This window comes from Salvelinus sp. IW2-2015, linkage group LG1 (assembly GCF_002910315.2).
Source record: "Salvelinus sp. IW2-2015 linkage group LG1, ASM291031v2, whole genome shotgun sequence".
Lineage (NCBI taxonomy): Eukaryota > Metazoa > Chordata > Actinopteri > Salmoniformes > Salmonidae > Salvelinus > Salvelinus sp. IW2-2015.
Window position 1 is genome coordinate 34,668,512 of NC_036838.1, and position 19,170 is coordinate 34,687,681.

At 44.3% G+C, this 19,170-nt stretch overlaps 1 protein-coding gene across 1 annotated transcript in view; it reads right to left on the reverse strand.

The window, feature by feature from the left end:
• Positions 1-3,817: 3,817 nt before the first annotated feature.
• LOC111969069 (potassium voltage-gated channel subfamily B member 1-like) overlaps positions 3,818-19,170 on the reverse strand; it is a 71,897-nt gene continuing 56,544 nt past the window's right edge. Inside the window, exon 2 of the mRNA XM_023995047.1 lies at positions 3,818-6,166. Within this exon, the coding sequence (XP_023850815.1) occupies positions 4,280-6,166 (1,887 nt within the window). The 3' untranslated portion in view covers positions 3,818-4,279. The remainder of the gene's footprint in view (positions 6,167-19,170) is intronic.

A 19,170-nucleotide genomic window follows, 5' to 3' on the forward strand; every position in this document is an offset into this window, starting at 1 on the left:
GAGTCTGTCTGGAGACAGTGTGTTTGGTTTGGCCAAGTAGGAGGCCCGTTTCAAAGAGATAGCTCAGGGTCCAATAGAGCGCATTTATTTATAACAAAAAAAACGAAACAAATAAAAGCCACATTAAAATCATAGAAGTTCATCCAACACCAGAGTGTAAAAGAGAAACAGGAATCCTGATCACCATTATGCGTGGTTTGAAATCTGTATTATTTGACCTTGCTGGTCATCTATGAATGTTTGAACATCTTGAAGAACAATCTGGCCTTAAATGGCCATGTACTCTTATAATCTCCATCCGGCACAGAAGAGGACTGGCCACCCCTCAGAGCTTGGTTCCTCTCTTGGTTTCTTCCTAGGTTCCTGCCTTTCTAGGGAGTTTTTCCTAACCACCGTGCTTCTACATCTGTATTGCTTGCTGTTTGGGGTTTTAGGCTGGGTTTCTGTATAGCACTTTGTGACAAATAAATAAATAAAGGGCTTTATAAATACATTTGATTAATTGATTGTTAAATTTGACTTTACCATGTGTGAATGAGCTCTGCTGTAGTATTTTATGTGGAAGGAGACCCTGACTTTCGTATGATCTATACATATATCCTCCCATTTCCCCATCTCCAACTTTGTTACAATGTATTGATTGTTATACATCAATATCCTAGACCTAGAAGACTACTAAGACTACTAGGAAAGATCCAACTACATTTTTGAATGAATCATTTGTCTAAATTCCGTTTGTATTGGACTTAAGTTTGTATTGGGCCTTGATGTTATGCACATAATCAGTAGTTACTTAGGGGCCCACTCACTGAAGCAATTACAGAATGTTTTGAACGTGAATTGTGGGGGCTTCAGAACTGAACCCGACTTCAAGGTTAGATTCCACCGAGTAATTTGAGGACTTTCAGCTATAGAGAACGGGACAGTTGACAAAGTATTCTGAGACAGATAAAGCAGGTATATAATAATATCATTTTATGAGAATAATAATACACCTTGCAATAAGAGAACAATGTAGGCCTACCCTCTTGTATCTAAAATGCAACTTATCCATGGATGTGCAGTTCCCACAACGGAACCCTCTCACAACTTTACCTGGCCTGTTGTTTTCTTGTAAATGCCAATTCCACCTTTCCCTGACACTTTACTCTTTAAAAAATTTACTTTCAAAGACCTCTATGACTTGAACTGCCAAAGGTACCACTTTGTTGGTGGCCTGATCTTTCCACTGCCCTGCCCAGACTGGTATTTATGGGACCAGAGAAATGGATTCAAATCCAAAAACCTGCCTCAAACCAACCATCATTTGCACATTGTCATTATACACAAACATGCTCAAGAGTGCAACCCTTTCAGTAGGAAATACACAACAATTATCACAGACACTCTTGTGTTTCGTGTTAAACAGGAGAATGGAACACACTCAAAATATCCCTCAGTCACCAAACAGACAGGCATTATTCCTTGACTCAGTACAGTAGTCCTACTGATTTAATAGCCATCTTCCCTTTGAAAAGGAAAGCATGAACATAGATGATAAAGTGATCTATATTTAATATGTATCTTATAGGAAGTAATGCTGCTCTGGTAAGTCAGGGGGTAATGGTCTCTCTACCGGGTGTGGGTTCAGAGGTCAAGTGTCCTACAATGCTCTGTAATGCTTATTCAATTAATTCCAATACAGACTAAATGGCCCAATATTCCATTGTTAGGGATAAAATCATCTAATAGTGGACTGGCTATGGATATAGAGTGGGGCTGGACTAGGGCCTGAGGTCCACAGGAATAGTTACAGACATCAGGAGGAACAGTAGACACACAGCTCTCTGCCCCACTGTTCTCTCATCATCTGACTGTAACTAACTACATGGTTGGTCACACCAGCCTACCACCCCCCCTCCTCCCCCCAGGGCTCTCTTTGAATTGTTGATAGTATATTTCTCTAGTAGGCCATGCCCTCATGTGTGATTGTGTTTGGCTTTGGTTATTCAAAATAATGAGTGTATTTATTTAAGTCTATGGGGCAGCACACTATTGCTGTGTGTGTCTCTGTGTGCTACCAGTGTGTGTGTGTGTGTGTGTGTGTTGTGTGTATTGCGTGTCTGTGTGTTTGTGTGCTTTAATATCACACCCTGACAGCATGGCGAACCAGTTCTCTGTGTTTATTTGCATTACACTTTATTGAATTGTCATGTGAGCTCTATTAAACTGAGGCTACAGTGACAGACTTTCCAGAGTGGAGATGGGGGAGGGAAGCAAGTTTGTTACTGGCAGAGGCACAGAAATACCTATCTCTTTGCATGTAGTCTGACAATAGAAAAATAGGACAATGGAAGTCAACAATACACTTTTTTCTCACTCTATATTGAGTGTTTAGCCGGGTGTATTAAAGGCTAAATTAAAATCGTATCTTTAACATTGTAAAGTGTATGAGGGTAGTGGATATATTGAGCTGGAAATGTGGTCTGTATCAGATACTACCTATGAGATGTACTGGGATAGGTTAAGTTTAGATTGAACCCACATAAAACGTGCCTGTGAGCATGTGTTGACTGCATGTGTATGAGCATGTGAGTGGCTCTGTGTTTGTCAGTGTCTGTGTATGTAGCCATATGATGCTTGTTGTGAATTCTGGCAGCTGGTCCCCAGCTCTACCATACATAGTGTGGAAGTCATCCAATGAGATCATGATTCCCTCTGTAAAATAAAGTGCTGTTCCCTATTCTTTCTTCCTGTCCTTTCTTCCTGTGTGCCATCTTACCATCTCCCCCTTCCAACATTCCACTCCTCCCTTCTCCCTTCATCTCTGCTGTGTTTGAATTTGCCCTGGCTTCATGAAATATTTCGGACATTCTGCTGTTTTGAAACTATTGTTGTTATAATTAATTAATAACATTGTGTGAGTCCATGATATGATTAAAGATGCCCTGGATTTAACAGAGTGTTATACAAAGTTATTCACATTGTACGAAGGATAGAAGGACAAACATTTACCCCAACTACTAGCAAAAAATACAAATTCATTATCTTGTAATATTCTCTCTAAAATAAAACAATGTATTTGAAATGCAAAACTATGAGTTTAGCATAATTCATTCTTCTAATATGCCATTCTAAAAAAATATTTAAAAAATATTACTTTTTGCACAATGAGCCTGTTCTTTTTTCATGTTCTTGTTGAGTTATATGCTCTTACAGGATTATCCATTGTACTAATGTGGAACTTTAAAATGGAAAATCTGAGTGTTTTCAGTACTTTCAATCCAGCCTAAATGGATGCTTTTATCCCCTCCCCAGTATCAATGGTGATTGGATATGAAGTATGAGAATCAACCACAACAACACATCTGAGAGAGTATTAAAATATAAAGGAGACCCTAACCTGTCTGGATAAATCCCMCAATAAAAAACAAAAAAATAAGTAAACAAACAAAACAACAAAGAATACCCTGTACAGAATTGAAAATATTCGGTTAATGCGGTTAGTGCTACCCGGGAGGCGGGAGGTGGGAAGCAGAGGTGTGATGGGAATGAGGAAACAGACAGGATATCAAAGTGGCCGTTTCCTCTCCAATGGCTTAACCAAACTGTTGATTAACAAGGATGAAAGTTCACCTCTCAGATAGCGTCACAAAATAACAGACCAAAGAAAATATACTATTTATATTATAAAAAAAGGAAAACAATACACATAAAATACTGCATAACTGTGTGTGTATGTTTATCTGCCTATCATCCTGCATACACATACACCTACAGACATACAAACACACGTACACGCTATGCATACACATAGTCACATATAACTAAGGCCAGTTTTGAGGAAGAAAACACAAGGAAATCAACAAAATTTATTTTAGCACAATGCTGATTCAGTAATGCTTAAATCTACAGTGTGTGACCAGATTTGCAGAGTTATGCATATCCCCCTTGGACACAGCAATGCACCCCTTTAAATTCTCTCTCTTTCTCAATCCAGCAGTACTGTAGCATCTCCCAGTGCCCTGGGTCATTTTGCTGGCAGTCTTTGCCCTCAAGTAGCAGGAAATGGAAGGACGAGTGAGCTCCTTCCTGTGTCCCATACGTTCTACTTATTGGGCCTTTGTTACAAAACAAAAAACCCAGTCGCTGCAGGTGTTTTAGTTCCTTTTATTCATGTAAGTAGGAATGCAGTCCCTTTTATGGGTTAGAGCTCATGTTTTATTTTATTTCTCTCTGGTATTTGCACAATGTCCTCCTGTTTGGGTCCTCTCTGTACTATCTATTCCCTCCCCCTACCTCACTTGCTCTCATTATGGGTGTTTGAACGACTCCTCTCTCCCCGGGAGAGCACATGATTCCCCTGTCCCCCACCTGACCTGGCTTCCAAGGGGAACACACTGTTACCCAGCATTCTCTGGGAGCCCTCCAGGTGGTTGGCCACGCGGTGGTGACTGCTGTAGGAGCTGAGCTTGGGGCTGGCTTTTCCCAGAAGCCTCTGGGAGGCGTTTGTACCCGAGCTATCATGGAGGTGTTCCTCCTCGTCCGTGTCAGCATCAATGAACTTACTGATAGACGCGTCATGGAATGTGAAGACTGTCGGGATCAGGGTCTCAGGGGGTGGAGTCTTGCTGCTGGCAGTGGTGTAGACAGACACCTCAGGACTCATGAGGGAGTGGGCAGAGAGGGCAGAGCTATCTGAGAGGGCCCCGCACCCTGGCCCCTGTGCTAAGGAGGAGGAGGAAGGGTCTGCGTCCCCGCCTTTGAAGTTGACCTTGAGGGAGCGGTTCTTTAGCGGGTTGCTGAAGCGTAGGCCCCGGGGGCTGTCAGAGAACAGGCCGTGCTTGGAGCCTCGTCCTCCAGGGACCTTGGTGGCGCTGTGGGAGGACACCATGGCCTCGTGCTCCAGGGTGGTCTCGAGCACGGGGTTGGTGCTAACCCTCCCTGGAACAATGGTGCTGGGGCTGTGGGAGAAGCGGGCACTTTCGGTGAAGTCAGCAGCACAACTCATGAAGCTGTCAATACTGGACATGCTCCTCATGTCTGTGGTTGGGGCAGGCTCTGTGGGGATGATACCCATCTCTATCTCGTCTCTCTTCTTGGGCGCTTTAGACAAATGCCCCTTGTCCTTACTGTTAAGGTTAGGCTGAGACTGGGTCTTGGCCATCTTGTTGTACATCTCCTCCAGTTTCTGAGTGTTGAGTTGCTGAGGGCTGGCGGGATGGGCTTTGTCTGGTGAGCTGGGCTCTAATGACTGAGTGGAGCCCATCTCTGAGGTGGTCCTCTTGGGAGTCTCTTTCCTGTGGCTAAGAGACAGGTGGTTGTCCTGCACCTTCCCCATGTTCTCTCCATTATTTTCTACCACTACGTCTATGAGCTCGACACTGCGTGCAAACGCCTCCTTCATGTTCATGGAGATGATGCTGCCGTTCCTCTTGGCCCTCTCCAGGGCCTCCCGCCGTTTGATGGCCTTCTCCTGCCTCTTCTGCTCCTTGTAGAACTCTGAGAAGTTGTTGACGATGATGGGGATGGGCAAGGCTATCACCAACACTCCAGCTATGCAGCATAGACCCCCAATAATCTTACCCAGTAAAGTCTTTGGGTAGATGTCCCCATACCCCACCGTAGTCATAGTAATGGTAGCCCACCAGAAGGAGGCCGGGATGCTTTTGAACTTGGTGTCCTCCTCGTCCTTCTCAGCGAAGAAGACAAGGCTGGAGAAAATCATAATGCCCATGGCCAGGAATAGGATGAGCAGGCCCAGCTCATTGTAGCTCCTCCTCAGGGTGAAGCCCAGAGATTGAAGCCCTGTGGAATGCCTGGCCAGCTTCAGAATACGGAGGATACGCATGATCCTGAAGATCTGCACCACCCTCCGGACGTTCTGGAACTGTAAAACGCTCTTATTGGATTCAGTCAGGAAAATGGTGACGTAGTAGGGTAGGATGGCCAGCAGGTCTATTATGTTTAGTGGACCCTTGAAGAACTTCCACTTGCTGGGCGAGGAGATGAAGCGGAGCAGGTACTCCATGGTGAACCAGGCGATGCACACCGCTTCCACGTGAGCTAGCTGAGGGTTGTCTGTCACCTGGCCAAACTCGTCTATGTCCTGCAGCTCCGGGAGGGTGTTCAGAGACAAGGCAATGGTTGACAGCACGATAAAGAGGATGGAGATGATGGCCAGGACCTGTTGAAACACAACCAAGACAACAGGCATCAGTCAAACGTCAGTGCATTGACATGTAGAACATTAATGCCAAAGCATTTCAACGCTTTTTTGTCTGAATAACAGTCATTTTGTGAGGCTGACACCTGAAGAATATGATTAATTCATGACCCATTTAGCTCTCTGACTGATTCCTCCTGAACATTATGAAAAGGCTACTGTCATATCAGAACTACCAGCTTTTTAAGAGAAAAAAATATACGATATAAATATAAATATGATTTAGATTGCCTGGTTGAGCATTCAAGTCTGACCCCCCCCTCCTCCCTCGAGCACCCCATTTGTTCATGCATGAATGCCCCCCCTTGAGCATGTCATCCTCATGCTTGTGTGACACTTTTGATGTTCTGGATTTCCCCTGACATGCGATAAAAATATTGGTATTATCTGAGTTTTTCGATGGCAAATGCCACTGTCTACTGGTGACCTAGACACCGGTATCGTCCCCGCCTCCCACCTGATGTGTACCGCAGTGCTCACTAGCAGACAGTGTCCTTTGCTCCCGCCTGCTGAGCACCTGGCCTCACTGTCATTATCAGAACTGCAGGAAAGCAATGCCCGAAAGGCGGGGCTACGGTCACTGTTTACCGGTATCCTAGCTAGCCACTTACTGTACTGGAGCACCCCTGCCTCCCGCCTTTGTACAGGAGTCTTAGCTTAAAAACGGACTCTTCTCGTCTTTTATGTGGCTTGTGATTGACAGAACACACATGAGATGAGGGTGCACATTGATCCACAGATGGTGTGTGTGTATTACCAGCGTTCCCTATCAGAGCAAATTTTCGGGTGTTAAACTCTTGGTGTTATCCAGAGTGATCTACAGGAACAATTAGGTTTAAGTGCCTTGCTCAAGAGCACATCGACCAATTTTTCACCTAGTCGGCTCAGGGATTTCAACCAGCAACCTTTTGGTTACTTAACCTCTAGGCTACCTACCATCATTGAGTGTTGATGCTAGTGGGGTTAGTGGCGCAGCGGTCTAAGGCCCTGCATCTCAGTGCTAGAGGCGTCACTACAGACACCCTGGTTTGATTCCAGGCTGTATTACAACCGGCCGTGATTGGGAGTCCTATAAGGTGGCGCACAATTGACCCAGTGTTGTTTGGGTTTGGCTGGTGTAGGCCGTCATTGTAAATAACAATTTGTTCTTAACTGACTTGCCTAGTTAAATAAAGGTTACTTTTTTTATTTTTTACAATTACAAAAAAAAAMCGGTGGGATTGAAATTGAAAAAGTGCACAATGAAGCGTTATTTGAATCAAAAGCCCTATTTGGTCTTTTACCAAATAGGGCTATCTTCTGTATACCCCCCTACACTATCACAACACAACTGATTGGCTAAAACACATTAAGAAAGGAAATACATTTTGTTATCAAGGCAAATACAAAATATATTTTGATTTGTTTAACACTTTTTTGGTTACTACATGATCCCATATGTGTTATTTCATAGTTTTGATGTCTTCACTATTATTCTACAATGTAGAAAATAGTAAAACTAACTAAAAACCCTTGAATGAGAAGGTGTTCTAAAACCTTTGACCTAATATGGACTTGGTCTTTTACCAAATAGGGCAATCTTCTGTATACCCCCCTACCTTGTCACAACACAACTGATTGGCTCAAATGCATTAAGAAGGAAAGAAATTCAACAAATTAACTTTTAACAAGGCACACCTTTAATTGAAATGCATTCCAGGTGACTACCTCATGAAGCTGGTTGAGAGAATGCCACGAGTGTGCAAAGCTTTCATCAAGGCAAAGGGTGGCTATTTGAAGAATCTAAAACATAAAATATATTTTGGTTACTACATGATTCCATATGTGTTATTTCATCGTTTTTATGTTTTCACTATTATTCTACAATGTAGAAGATAGTAAAAATAAATAAATATTTCCCAGGGTGCCTTTGAAGGCCCTTGGATCAATTCCACCCCCCCATTATTATTTTGGAACTCAGCTGGGGTCTCAACTTACTGTTGCGAGTTAGAATAGTAGTATACACAAGATGCAATTTCTAAATTTGGTTGTGCATCAGCAGTTTTCCTCTTGTTATGTCAGTCACCAATAGTCAGTGAATTAGTCCATGTCAGCTAACAATTTTTAGATTTATTTTGCTAATTTAGGTTAGCAGCCAGCTATCTAAACAAATAACTGCCCCCCCCCCCCCCCCCAAATGATTTTTTCAGTCAGTCTCACTCATATTAAAAACTGCAAACATTTCTCTCCGCCCCATGGCAAAATGAGTAGGACTGCATAAAACGTGTTATAAAATTGCAAAATCTACTCTCCGCCCCATGGCAAAATGTGTAGAAATCATGAAATGTGCTTTAAAACTGTAACATTTGCTCTCTGCCCCATGGCAAGATGTATAGAATGCAGCAAACCTGCTTTAAAATTGTAACATTTTCTCTGCACACCATTGCAAAATGTGTAGAATTGCACAAAATTAACTCTAAACAGGACTGCAGCGTGCCTATTGAGTCATGCAAAAATATTTTCTCTCTGCTTGCAATGTGGAGGCTTTGAAAGTGGGTATGCAAACCATATAGATATATTTTTTTGTGGCCTCCACCCCATCAAAGTTTCCCATCCCTGCCCTACAGTGTTAAAACAACACCCCAAAGCAAGTTACTGTAACACCACAGGTGTTAATTCCCTAACACTGAGAAAGTGTAACAGCATCAGCTCTAATAAAGTGTTAATTTAAGTCGGAAGTTGCCCATGGTTTTAGGGACCAAACATTCTTAGTGTGTTAGTTCATCAACACGTTGAAAAGTGTTAGTTTAACACTATTTCTGATGGTCACATATACAGTACACACTAAGAAATTATTACATTTAACATTGTGGGTGTTACGTTTTTTATTTCAAATTTGCTGTGCAGCTGTAAATTGTGGTGTCATATCCCTGTCAAATGTGTGACTTTGTTCCTCTCCTTCTTTCCGCCTATCCTCTCAGTCCCTCCCATCTGCCTCTCTCCTTCAGACTGACTCCCTCAGACTTATTGTCCTAGTTCTTCTACAAAGCACCTTGCAAAGTGAGTCTGTACTACTAGCAGACTACTAGAGACCTAGATTCATAGCACAGCCTGTGACTCCCCTGCATGATAAGAGCATTTGAACCTGTGTGGAAGTTACAGGGTACAGGATGATGAGTACTACATGCTAAGTACATCAGGATCTGGATGAGGTGTTGTGGATTAACAGAGCGCATTCAGATCAGGGCCATGTATGCTGGGTGTGGCATACCTATTAGTCCTCTCCCAGCTAGTGTGTGTGTCATTCCGACACAAGGTCACAGTGGAGGTTGTGTCCCTATCCCTGTCCCAGGTCAGTGGAATGCAGGATTACTCCCTGGCACCGCTCAGCATTCATTAGCTTTAATTAATCCTGGCAGGTGAGGTGCCTGCAAACCCACCCTGGCCTTTAGGGAGAGGCTGAGCGAGACAGAAAGAGAGAAAGAAAGAGACAAAGAGGTAGAGGCAGTCTGGGCTATAGTGTTCCAGCATCAGCTCAATGCCCCAGCTAAAAGAGAGTGAATTAAAGGCCAGAYAGTTCAAACTCAATCAGAGCCACACCTAACATGTCCTTCGTCTTGTCAGGATCCTGAGGGACCAAAGTGATGTATAAAAATCTACAAACACATTCGATCCAAAGGGGATTTGCTCCCATTAACGATTCTCTCAACCAATCACCGTTACTGACTCAAGTTCACACCACTTCAAGTGTATACTGCACTTTACCTATTGGCAAGGACGAAGTCTATCTGACCATTGAATATTGTCATTGTATGTCTCCTTATATTTCCGAATGTGTTTATAAGGATACTGTGTAGTGTTTATGGATCTTGAGTATTTCACTGACACACTTAAACTGACACACATTGGCTGATGTGGTCGTTAGGTATACTGTACCTCATGCATGACTAAGTGTACMTTACGCCTGACATCCAGACATGCAATACTGTAACTCTGCCTGTGGACCAAACACAAATGACGTTCCACAACATTCCACACACTTCAAGACATAACACACTATATCACGTGAACATTATCACACCTTTAAAGGTATTATGCTATAGCATTAAATAAGGCAGAGATATCCGCTTGCCCTACTGAAAGATTCATCTAACCTGCTCTCTGTGTCTAATCGACATGTAGATGTTCATCTCTCACACTCTCACACTCAGTGTTGGGTTACAACGCCGGGATGGGGTGAGCTTAAGTGTTAGATCGTGGACCATGTAAAGCCATAGAGCCAGCTCCACGCACTGAGAATCCAGGTCAATTACACTGTACAAAAATATAAACGCAACATGCAACAATTGGAAAGATTTTACTGAGTTACAGTTCATGTAAGGAAATCAGTCAATTGAAATAAATGTATTAGGCCCTAATCTATGGATTTCACATGAATGGGAATACAGATATGCATCTGTTGGTCACAGATACCTTAAAAAAAAGGTAGGGGCGTGGATCAGAAAACCATTCAGTATCTGGTATGACCTCCTCATGCAGCGCGACACATCTCTATGGGGTCAATTTCACGCCATATGTATTGAATTCAAAATAAAATAAATCGAGAACATGAAAAATAAAGTTGAGAATGTAAACATTATATTTTCGAGAATGGGTGAAATAACGGATGTCAAAATCAAAAACCAAACAATTGAAAGGAAAATGTATAGAATTGTAAACAAAAATAATACATCAAAAGCAAAACCCAAAAACTTGTAAGCAAATAATTTTAAAGCGGGAGCAATACTCTATGACAAATGATTAAAGAAAATGTTTGAAAACGAATGCAAAAATCATTTTCTGTTAAACTTTCCCAGCAACCAATTGTATTGAATACATGTTGCATACGCTCTTGCCTGCATGTACTACCTTTTGGTTACGCTACTCGTATCTTTGCTTTCAATGTCTGTTTCTTTGCTTTCACTGCCAGTCTTTTCGATTGCGCGTTTAGGCATTATTTTTTCCATGAAGGGCGGGGTTTAGAGGGAGGCGTAGACAATGAGTCTCTATTGGTCTGTTAGTTTTCGAGTGGCGGTTCGTCTTAACCCATCAATGAACATGATAGACAGGCTTTTTTCTATTGCCTACTTAAGTAGACGTTCTGACGTCACCTTGTTTTAGGGTTTTAGCTAACGTACTTCAAAATTGTCAGTCACATGTCAATGATGTATGGATATTAGAAGCATGTCTATCTAATACATTTAATGACAAACCATCTAACTACTTAGGTAAACATATGAATGACCTGTTTCACAACGTTCGGCGCAGGTGTATGGCGAACCAGTTACCAACACCTGCGCCGAACGTTGTGCAACAGGTAATTCATGTTCACGATTTATTTTATTTTGAATTCAATACACATGGCGTGAGATTGACCCCATACATCTCCTTCGCATAGAGTTGACCAGGCTGTTGATTGTAGCCTGTGGAATGTTGTCCTCTTCAATGGCTGTGTGAAGTTGCTGGATATTGGCGGGAACTGGAACACTCTGATCGTACACGTCGATCCAGAGCATCCCAAACATGCTCAATGGATGACATGTACTGATGTAAAGTACTTAAGTAAAAATACTTGAAAGTACTACTTAAGTCGTTTTTTTGGGTATCTGTACTGAAAGTATTAAGACACCTTGACTTAAAAATAGCTGTGCAGCGACGCTTCCCATCCAACCTGACAGAGCTTGAAAGGATCTGCAGAGAAGAATGGGAGAAACTCCCCAAATACAGGTGTGCGAAGCTTGTAGCATMATACCCAAGAAGACTTGATGCTGTAATTGTTGCCAAAGCTGCTTCAACAAAGTACTGAGTAAATGGTCTGAATACTTATGTAAATGTGATATTTCAGTTTTTTTTAAATAAATTAGCAAACATTTCAAAATACCTGTTTTTGCTCTGTCATTATGGGGTATTGTGTGTAGATTGATTAGAATAAAAACAATTCAATCAATTTTAGAATAAGGCTGTAACGTAACAAAGTGTAGAAAAAGTCAAGTGGTCTGAATACTTTCCGAAGGCACTGTATTGATATTTTTGACAACTTTTACTTTTACTTCACTACATTCTTTAAAAAAGTATGTACTTTTTACTCCATACATCCCTGACACCCAAAAGTACTCTTTGCATTTTGAATGCTTAGCAGGACAGGAAAATTCACACACTTTTCATGAGAACATCCCTGGTCATCCCTACAGCAGCTGATCTGGCGGACTCACTAAACACGTGTTTTGTTAGTAAATGATGTCTGAGTGTTAGAGCGTGCCTCTGGATATCCGTAAATAAAAAAATGAAATGGTGCCGTGTGGTTTGCTTAATATTTGGAATTTGAAATTATTTATACTTTTACCTTGCCTTTTGATACTTAAGTATATTTAAAACCAAATACTTTTAGACTTTTAGATTTTACTGGGTGACTTTTACTTGAGTCATTTACTTTTACTAAAGTATGACTATTGGGTACTTTTTCCACCACTGGTGACCGTGTCTGGTGAGTATGCAGGCCATGGAAGAACTGGGACATTTTCAGCTTCCAGGAATTGTGTACAGATCCTTGCGACATGGGGCCACGCATTATCATGCTGAAACATGAGGGGATGGCGGTGGATAAATAGCACGACAATGGGCCTCATGATTTCGTCACGGCATCACGGCATCTTAAAATTTACATTGATAGTATGCAATTGTGTTTGTTGTTGGTAGCTTATGTCTGCCCATACCATAACCCCACCGCCACCATGGGGCACTTTGTTCACAACGTTGACATCAGCATACCGTTTTCTCACACAACTCCATACAGGTGGTCTGCCAACTGCCCGGTACAGTTGAAACCGGGATTCATCCGTGAAGAGCATACTTCTCCAGCGTGCTAGTGGCCATCGAAGGTGAGTATTTGCCCACTCAAGTTGGTTACGACCCCGAACTGCAGTCAGGTCAAGACCCTAGTGAGGATGACGAGCAGATGAGCTTCCCTGAGATGGTTTCTGACAGTTTGTGCAGAAATTCTTCAGTTGTGCAAACCCACAGTTTCATCAGCTATCCGGGTGGCTGGTCTCAGACGATCCTTCTGGTGAAGAAGCCGGATGTGGAGGTCCTGGGCTGGCGTGGTTACACGTGGTCTGCGGTTGTGAGGCCGGTTGGGCATACTGCCAAATTCTCTAAAATGACGTTGGATGCGGCTTATGGTAGAGAAATTAACATTAAATTCTCTGGCGACAGCTCTGGTGGACATTGCTGCAGTCAGCATGCCAATTGCACACTCCCTCAACTTGAGATGTATGTGGCATTGTGTTGTGTGACATAACTGAACATTTTAAAGTGGCCTTTTATTGTCCCCAGCACAAGGTRCACCTGTGTAATTATCCTGCTGTTTAATCAACCTTCTTGATATGCCACACTTGTCAGGTAGATGTATTATCTTAGCAAAGGAGAATGGCTCGCTAACATGGATGTAAGCAAATTTGTGCACAAAAATTGAGATAAATAATTTTGTGCGTATGGAAACTTTCTGGGATCTTTTATTTCAGCTCATGAAACATGGGACCAACACGTTACATTTTGCATTTATATTTTAGTTCAGTGTATATCAACTACAATCCAAGCAGCACAGTGTGGTGTGAATGGGAACTGCATGCACATTTCTCTGGCTAGAGTGGGTGAGTAAAGTAGCGTACCAGGGAACACGGAGCTCTTGGCTCCTGAGCCCTGGTTCTAAAACGGGCCTTTGAGGGGAACTCACACTGATCAGATCATGGCTAATGTGGCCTGACGAGCAGACAGTGCTGCAGCGTGCCTAATGACTCGTACTAAATACGAACGGCAGCCTTGAAACTGACTCCAGGTGTGTGTGTGTGCTAACTATAGAAGAGCAGCCGAAGCTGAACAACCCCCCCCCCCCCCCCCCCCCAATCTCTCTCCCATATTACACTTCCCACTCCAGTCTGGGCGCAGTGCCAGTCCCAGCCAGCCAGGCAGAGAAGAGATCACAGTGACATGGATTCACTCAGAAGAGAAGTATACCCAGGCCACTCATAGCAAAGACAACACTCTACAGAGGTGGATGGGTTAGACTAGAGTGACTGACTGAAGCAGGGAATCAGGCAGTTGGCAGAAATGTGTGAGTTTCCTGGAGGAGGAAGTGTGAGGTGTGTGTGTGTGGAGATGGCATCAGGGTCCAGAGGATTGGTGATTCGTGTGGGTGTGGGAGCCAGGCAGAGGCCGGATCAGTGATGTGAGAGAGTAGGTTGATTTGTGGTAAGTGGGAGTGGGAGGTATTCTCGAGGGTACTGAATCATAGTGTGTGTGCTGTAAGGTGGCCAGGCAGGGCAGCGTGTAAGAACAGCAGGGTTGGATGTGTCTAAGGAGGCCAGGGCAGTGCAGTGGTGAAGGAACAAGCAGGGTTGGATGTGTCTGTAAGGCGGTAAGGCAGGGCAGGGGTGAAGGACCAGCAGGGTTGGATGTGTCTGTAAGGTGCAAGGCAGAGAAGGGGTGAAGGACCAGCAGGGTTGGATGTGTCTGAAGGCGGTAAGCAGGGCAGGGTGAAGGACCACAGGGTTGGATGTGTCTGTAAGGGGGCAGTGCAGTGGCTGAAGGAACAGCAGGGGCTTGGATGTGTCTGTAAGGTGCCAGGCAGGGAAGGGTGAAGGACCAGCAGGGTTGATGTGTCTGTAAGGCGGTAAGGCAGGGAAGGGGTGAAGGACCAGCAGGGTTGGATGTGTCTGTAAGGCGGTAAGGCAGGGAAGGGGTGAAGGACCAGCAGGGTTGGATGTGTCTGTAAGGCCGGTAAGGCAGGGAAGGGGTGAGGACCAGCGGGTGGATGTGTCTGTAAGGCGGTAAGGCAGGCAGGGGTGAAGGACCAGCAGGGTTGGATGTGTCTGTAAGGCGGTAAGGCAGGGAAGGGTGAAGGCACCAGCAGGGGTTGGATGTGTCTGTAAGGCGCAAGGCAGGGCAAGGGGGAAAGGACCAGCAGGGTGGTTGTGTCTGTAAGCGGCAGCAAGAGAAAGGGGCGGAGGACCAGCAGGGTTGGATTGTGTCTGTTAAGGCGGCAAGGCAGAGAAGGGGTGAAGGACCGGCAGGGTTGGATGTGTCTGTAAGGCGGCAGGGCAGGGGTGAAGGAACAGCAGGGTTGGATGTGTCTGTAAGGTGGCAAGGCAGGAAGGGGCGACAGGACCAGCAGGGTTGGATGTGTCTGTAAGCGGCAAGGCAGGGCAGTGGCGAAGGACCAGCAGGGTTGGTTGTGTCTGTAAGGCGGCAAGGGCAGAGAAGGGGTGAAGGACCAGCAGGGTTGGATGTGTCTGTAAGGTTGTAAGCAGAGAAGGGGTTGAAGGGACCAAGCAGGGTTGGATGCGTCTGTAAGGTGGTAAGGCAGAGAAGGGGTGAAGGACCAGCAGGGTTGGATGTGTCTGTAAGGCGTCAAGGCAGAGAAGGGGTGAAGGACCAACAGGGTTGTATGTGTCTGTAAGGCGGCAAGGCAGGGAAGGGATGAAGGACCAGCAGGGCTGGATGTGTCTCTGGTGTCTGAGTCTTACGCAAACAGGAAACGGGACGAGATGGTCCCCATGACCTCACTGCCCGTCATTAGGAGTAAATGATGAGGTAAAGGAGCCCGCGGATCCACTGCCGTTCACTACTGCTACATCTGGCAGATATTCACATACAAGACAGGACAAACATTAATTCAAGTGAGATGTAGACACATTCACTCCTGTACACTTGTGTGCATACCACACACACAGTACATGTCTATAAATTCAGTAGCACACAGACACACACATGCAATCCTCCCCACCCTGCCCATATATATTCCTGTTTCAGTAATTAGACCAAAGCGCTTGCGGCCCCTCCCTCGTCTCCTTGGAGGCATTGTGAATATTTAATATGTCCTGAAGTGCGAGCAGAGCGATCCTCCTGTCCTGAACAGGGTATGTGTGAGTGGATGCTTAGTGGGGTGCGCAAAGAGGTAGCAGTTCAATCAGCTTCATCAAGCTTCATGGGGGTTGAAGAATGAAAAGAGGGAGGAAGAGGGAGAGAGAAAGAGGGAGAGAGAACTTGCTGAGGGCTGCTCCACTCCACTCCCCACCAGAGCAGGTAGTGTAGGAGCTCTGCTGTGGGGTTTGTATGGAGATCTGTGCTATCATGTACTGTCTGCACCACCCTGGGCTTCACATCTAGTTTTACCACCAGTCTGATGGGAGCTGAGGCCAGCCCAGGGCCAGGGGAAGACGTGAGAGAGGGGGAGGGATGGAAAAGAGGATACAAGAAACATGTCTGCCACCTGGAGCAGAGAGGACAGAGAAGGATAAATGTAATAGGATTGTATTGCTCTATAAAGCCTGCTATAGGATGGGAAGTTTTATATCCCTCTCTCCTGGGCCACAGAGTATGGATTCAGTTCCACTGCACTTAATCATGGCTCTGCTCGCCCWGTTCACCACCTGATCTTGTCTGTAGAGGGAACTTTCTCTCTCTCTCTCTATTTATCTCTCTCTCTCTCACACACACACACACAAACACACACATCATCTCACGCTATTTAGTCTGGATGAAATTGGCACACATAGGGTATTTCTGATCCTGTTATGTGTAGCGGTGCTATGATCTATGTACTGTATGCTTGACCTCCTTCACTCCCCGCTTATTACTAGGTCGTACAGGCCACGGTTGGAGGATTAGTGTCACTTGATTTTGTTTCTATTAATGACAACGTAATGGAAAGGATGGATGGAATTACCCAGCCACTGCCAGTAAACACTGAGTCTTCCTCAGGCCGACGTGAGAATAGTATGGGGTAGAGAACAGTGTAGACAAAAACACCTACACCAATGTGGAACAGACTGGTCGGAAAGTTCCATGTTGGGAGTGACCCAGGTGTTTGCAAGTCTACCCTCAAACTCCCCCAAACTTGTCTCCCCTCCTCACCTACTCCTTTATCACCGTCCCAGAACAACTAACAAACAGCCTTATATGAGGCAGGTGGGGAGTGGAGTGGAGCGGTAAAGAGACAAAGAGAGGCATAGAGAGAGGAAGGACACATAGAGAGGAGAGATGGAGTAGTAAGAGAGAGAGAGGCTTGGATGCCAAACAAACAGTACAGCGAGACAGTTTCCTCTCCTCAAACCTCCTCTCTCCTCTCTTCAAACCTCCTCTCTCCTCTCTTCACACCTCCTCTCTCCTCTCTTCACACCTCCTCTCTCCTCTCCTCAAACCTCCTCTCTCTCTCCTCTCCTCAAACCTCCTCTCTCCTCTCTTCAAACCTCCTCTCTCCTTTGTCACATTGAAGAGCTGACTGTGAATATGCAATCATGGGGAGATGACAGCAAATGTTACCCCCCTCCCCAACCTTCCCCTCCCACCTCTGGGCCTGTCCTGATAAATGGCGTGTAGAGTGTGAGACAGAGAGATGGATGGCTGGGCTCCCAAGCAGTGGGCTGTGTCCTCTGAAGCTGTGAAGGTGGCGCTGTCACCGGGAAACAGGTGTGTGTGTGTGTAGGTGTAGGTGGGTGTAGGTGGGTGGGTGTAACTCTGAGCTTATGCCTCTGCCTCTCAGCTGTGCTAAAGCACATTAGCTGGTTTAGACAGGTAGGAGAGACAGAGTGTGTCTGACTGTGTGTGAATGCATAAGCATGGTCCCTTGTGGGTGGGCGGGTACAAGAGGGGAAATGKCTCCCTGCGTGTCACTGGCCTCCACTAGAACAGCTGTTTAACACCGGCCTTTCTCCCAGGACATCTGGCAGGAAATACTCTCTCTTCTGCAAGCATCTGGAGCATCTACTGGAGCAGGGTGGACATTCTCTAATGGGTGTCACAACTTTTACTTACACATGGGTTGCTATGTGGGGAAGGAATTTTAGAATGGTTTACAGCCAGAGGAAGAATTACAGTGCCTCCAGAAAGTATACACAATTTGTTGTGTTACAGGCTGAATTTAAAATGGTTGAAATGTAGATTTTTTTGTCTCTGGCCTATACACAATACTCCATAATATCAAAGTGGAATTTTTTCCCCAAAATTTGTACAAATGAATTGGAACATGAAAAKCTGAAAGGTCTTGAGTCAATAAGTATTCAACCCTTTTGTTATGGAAAGCCTAAATAAGTTCAGGAGTAAAAATTTGCTTAACAAGTCACATAATAAATTGCATGGACTTACTCTGTGTGCAATAATAGTGTTTAACATGATTTTTGAATCACTACCTCATCTCTGTACCCCACACATGCAATTATCTGTAAGGTCCCTCAGTCGAGCAGTGAATTTCAAACACAGATTCAACCAAAGACAAGGGAGGTTTTCCAATGCCTCGCAAAGAAGGGTCAAAATAGAAGTATACCCCTTGAGCATGGTGAAGTTATTAATTACACTTTGGATGGTGTATGAATACAGCCATTCAGTACAAAGATACAGCTGTCTTTATAACTCAGTTGCTCGAGAGGAAGAAAACTGCTCAGGAATTTCACCATGAGGCCAAATGGTGACTTAAAATCAGATACAGAGTTTAATGGTTGTAATAGGAGAAATGGATGGATCAACAGCATTGTAGTTACTCCACAATACTAACCTAATCGACAGAGTGAAAAAAAGGAAGCCTGTACAGAATAAAAATGACAAAACATGAATCCTTTATGCAACAAGGCACTAAAGTAATACAACACATTACCGAGTACCACTCTCCATATTTTCAATCATAGTGGTGGCTGCATCATGTTATGGGTATGCTTGTAACCGTTAAGAACTTTGGAGCTTTCAGGGGGAAAAAGCAATAGAGCTAAGCACAGACAAAATCCTAGAGGAAAACCTGGTTCATTCTGCTTTCCACCAGACACTGGGAGATGAATTCACCTTTCAGGAGGACAATAACCTAGAACACAAGGCCAAAGAAGACAGTAAATATTTATGAGTGTCCAAGTTACAGGTTTGACTTAAACCTGCTTGAAAATCTATGGCAAACCTGAAAATGG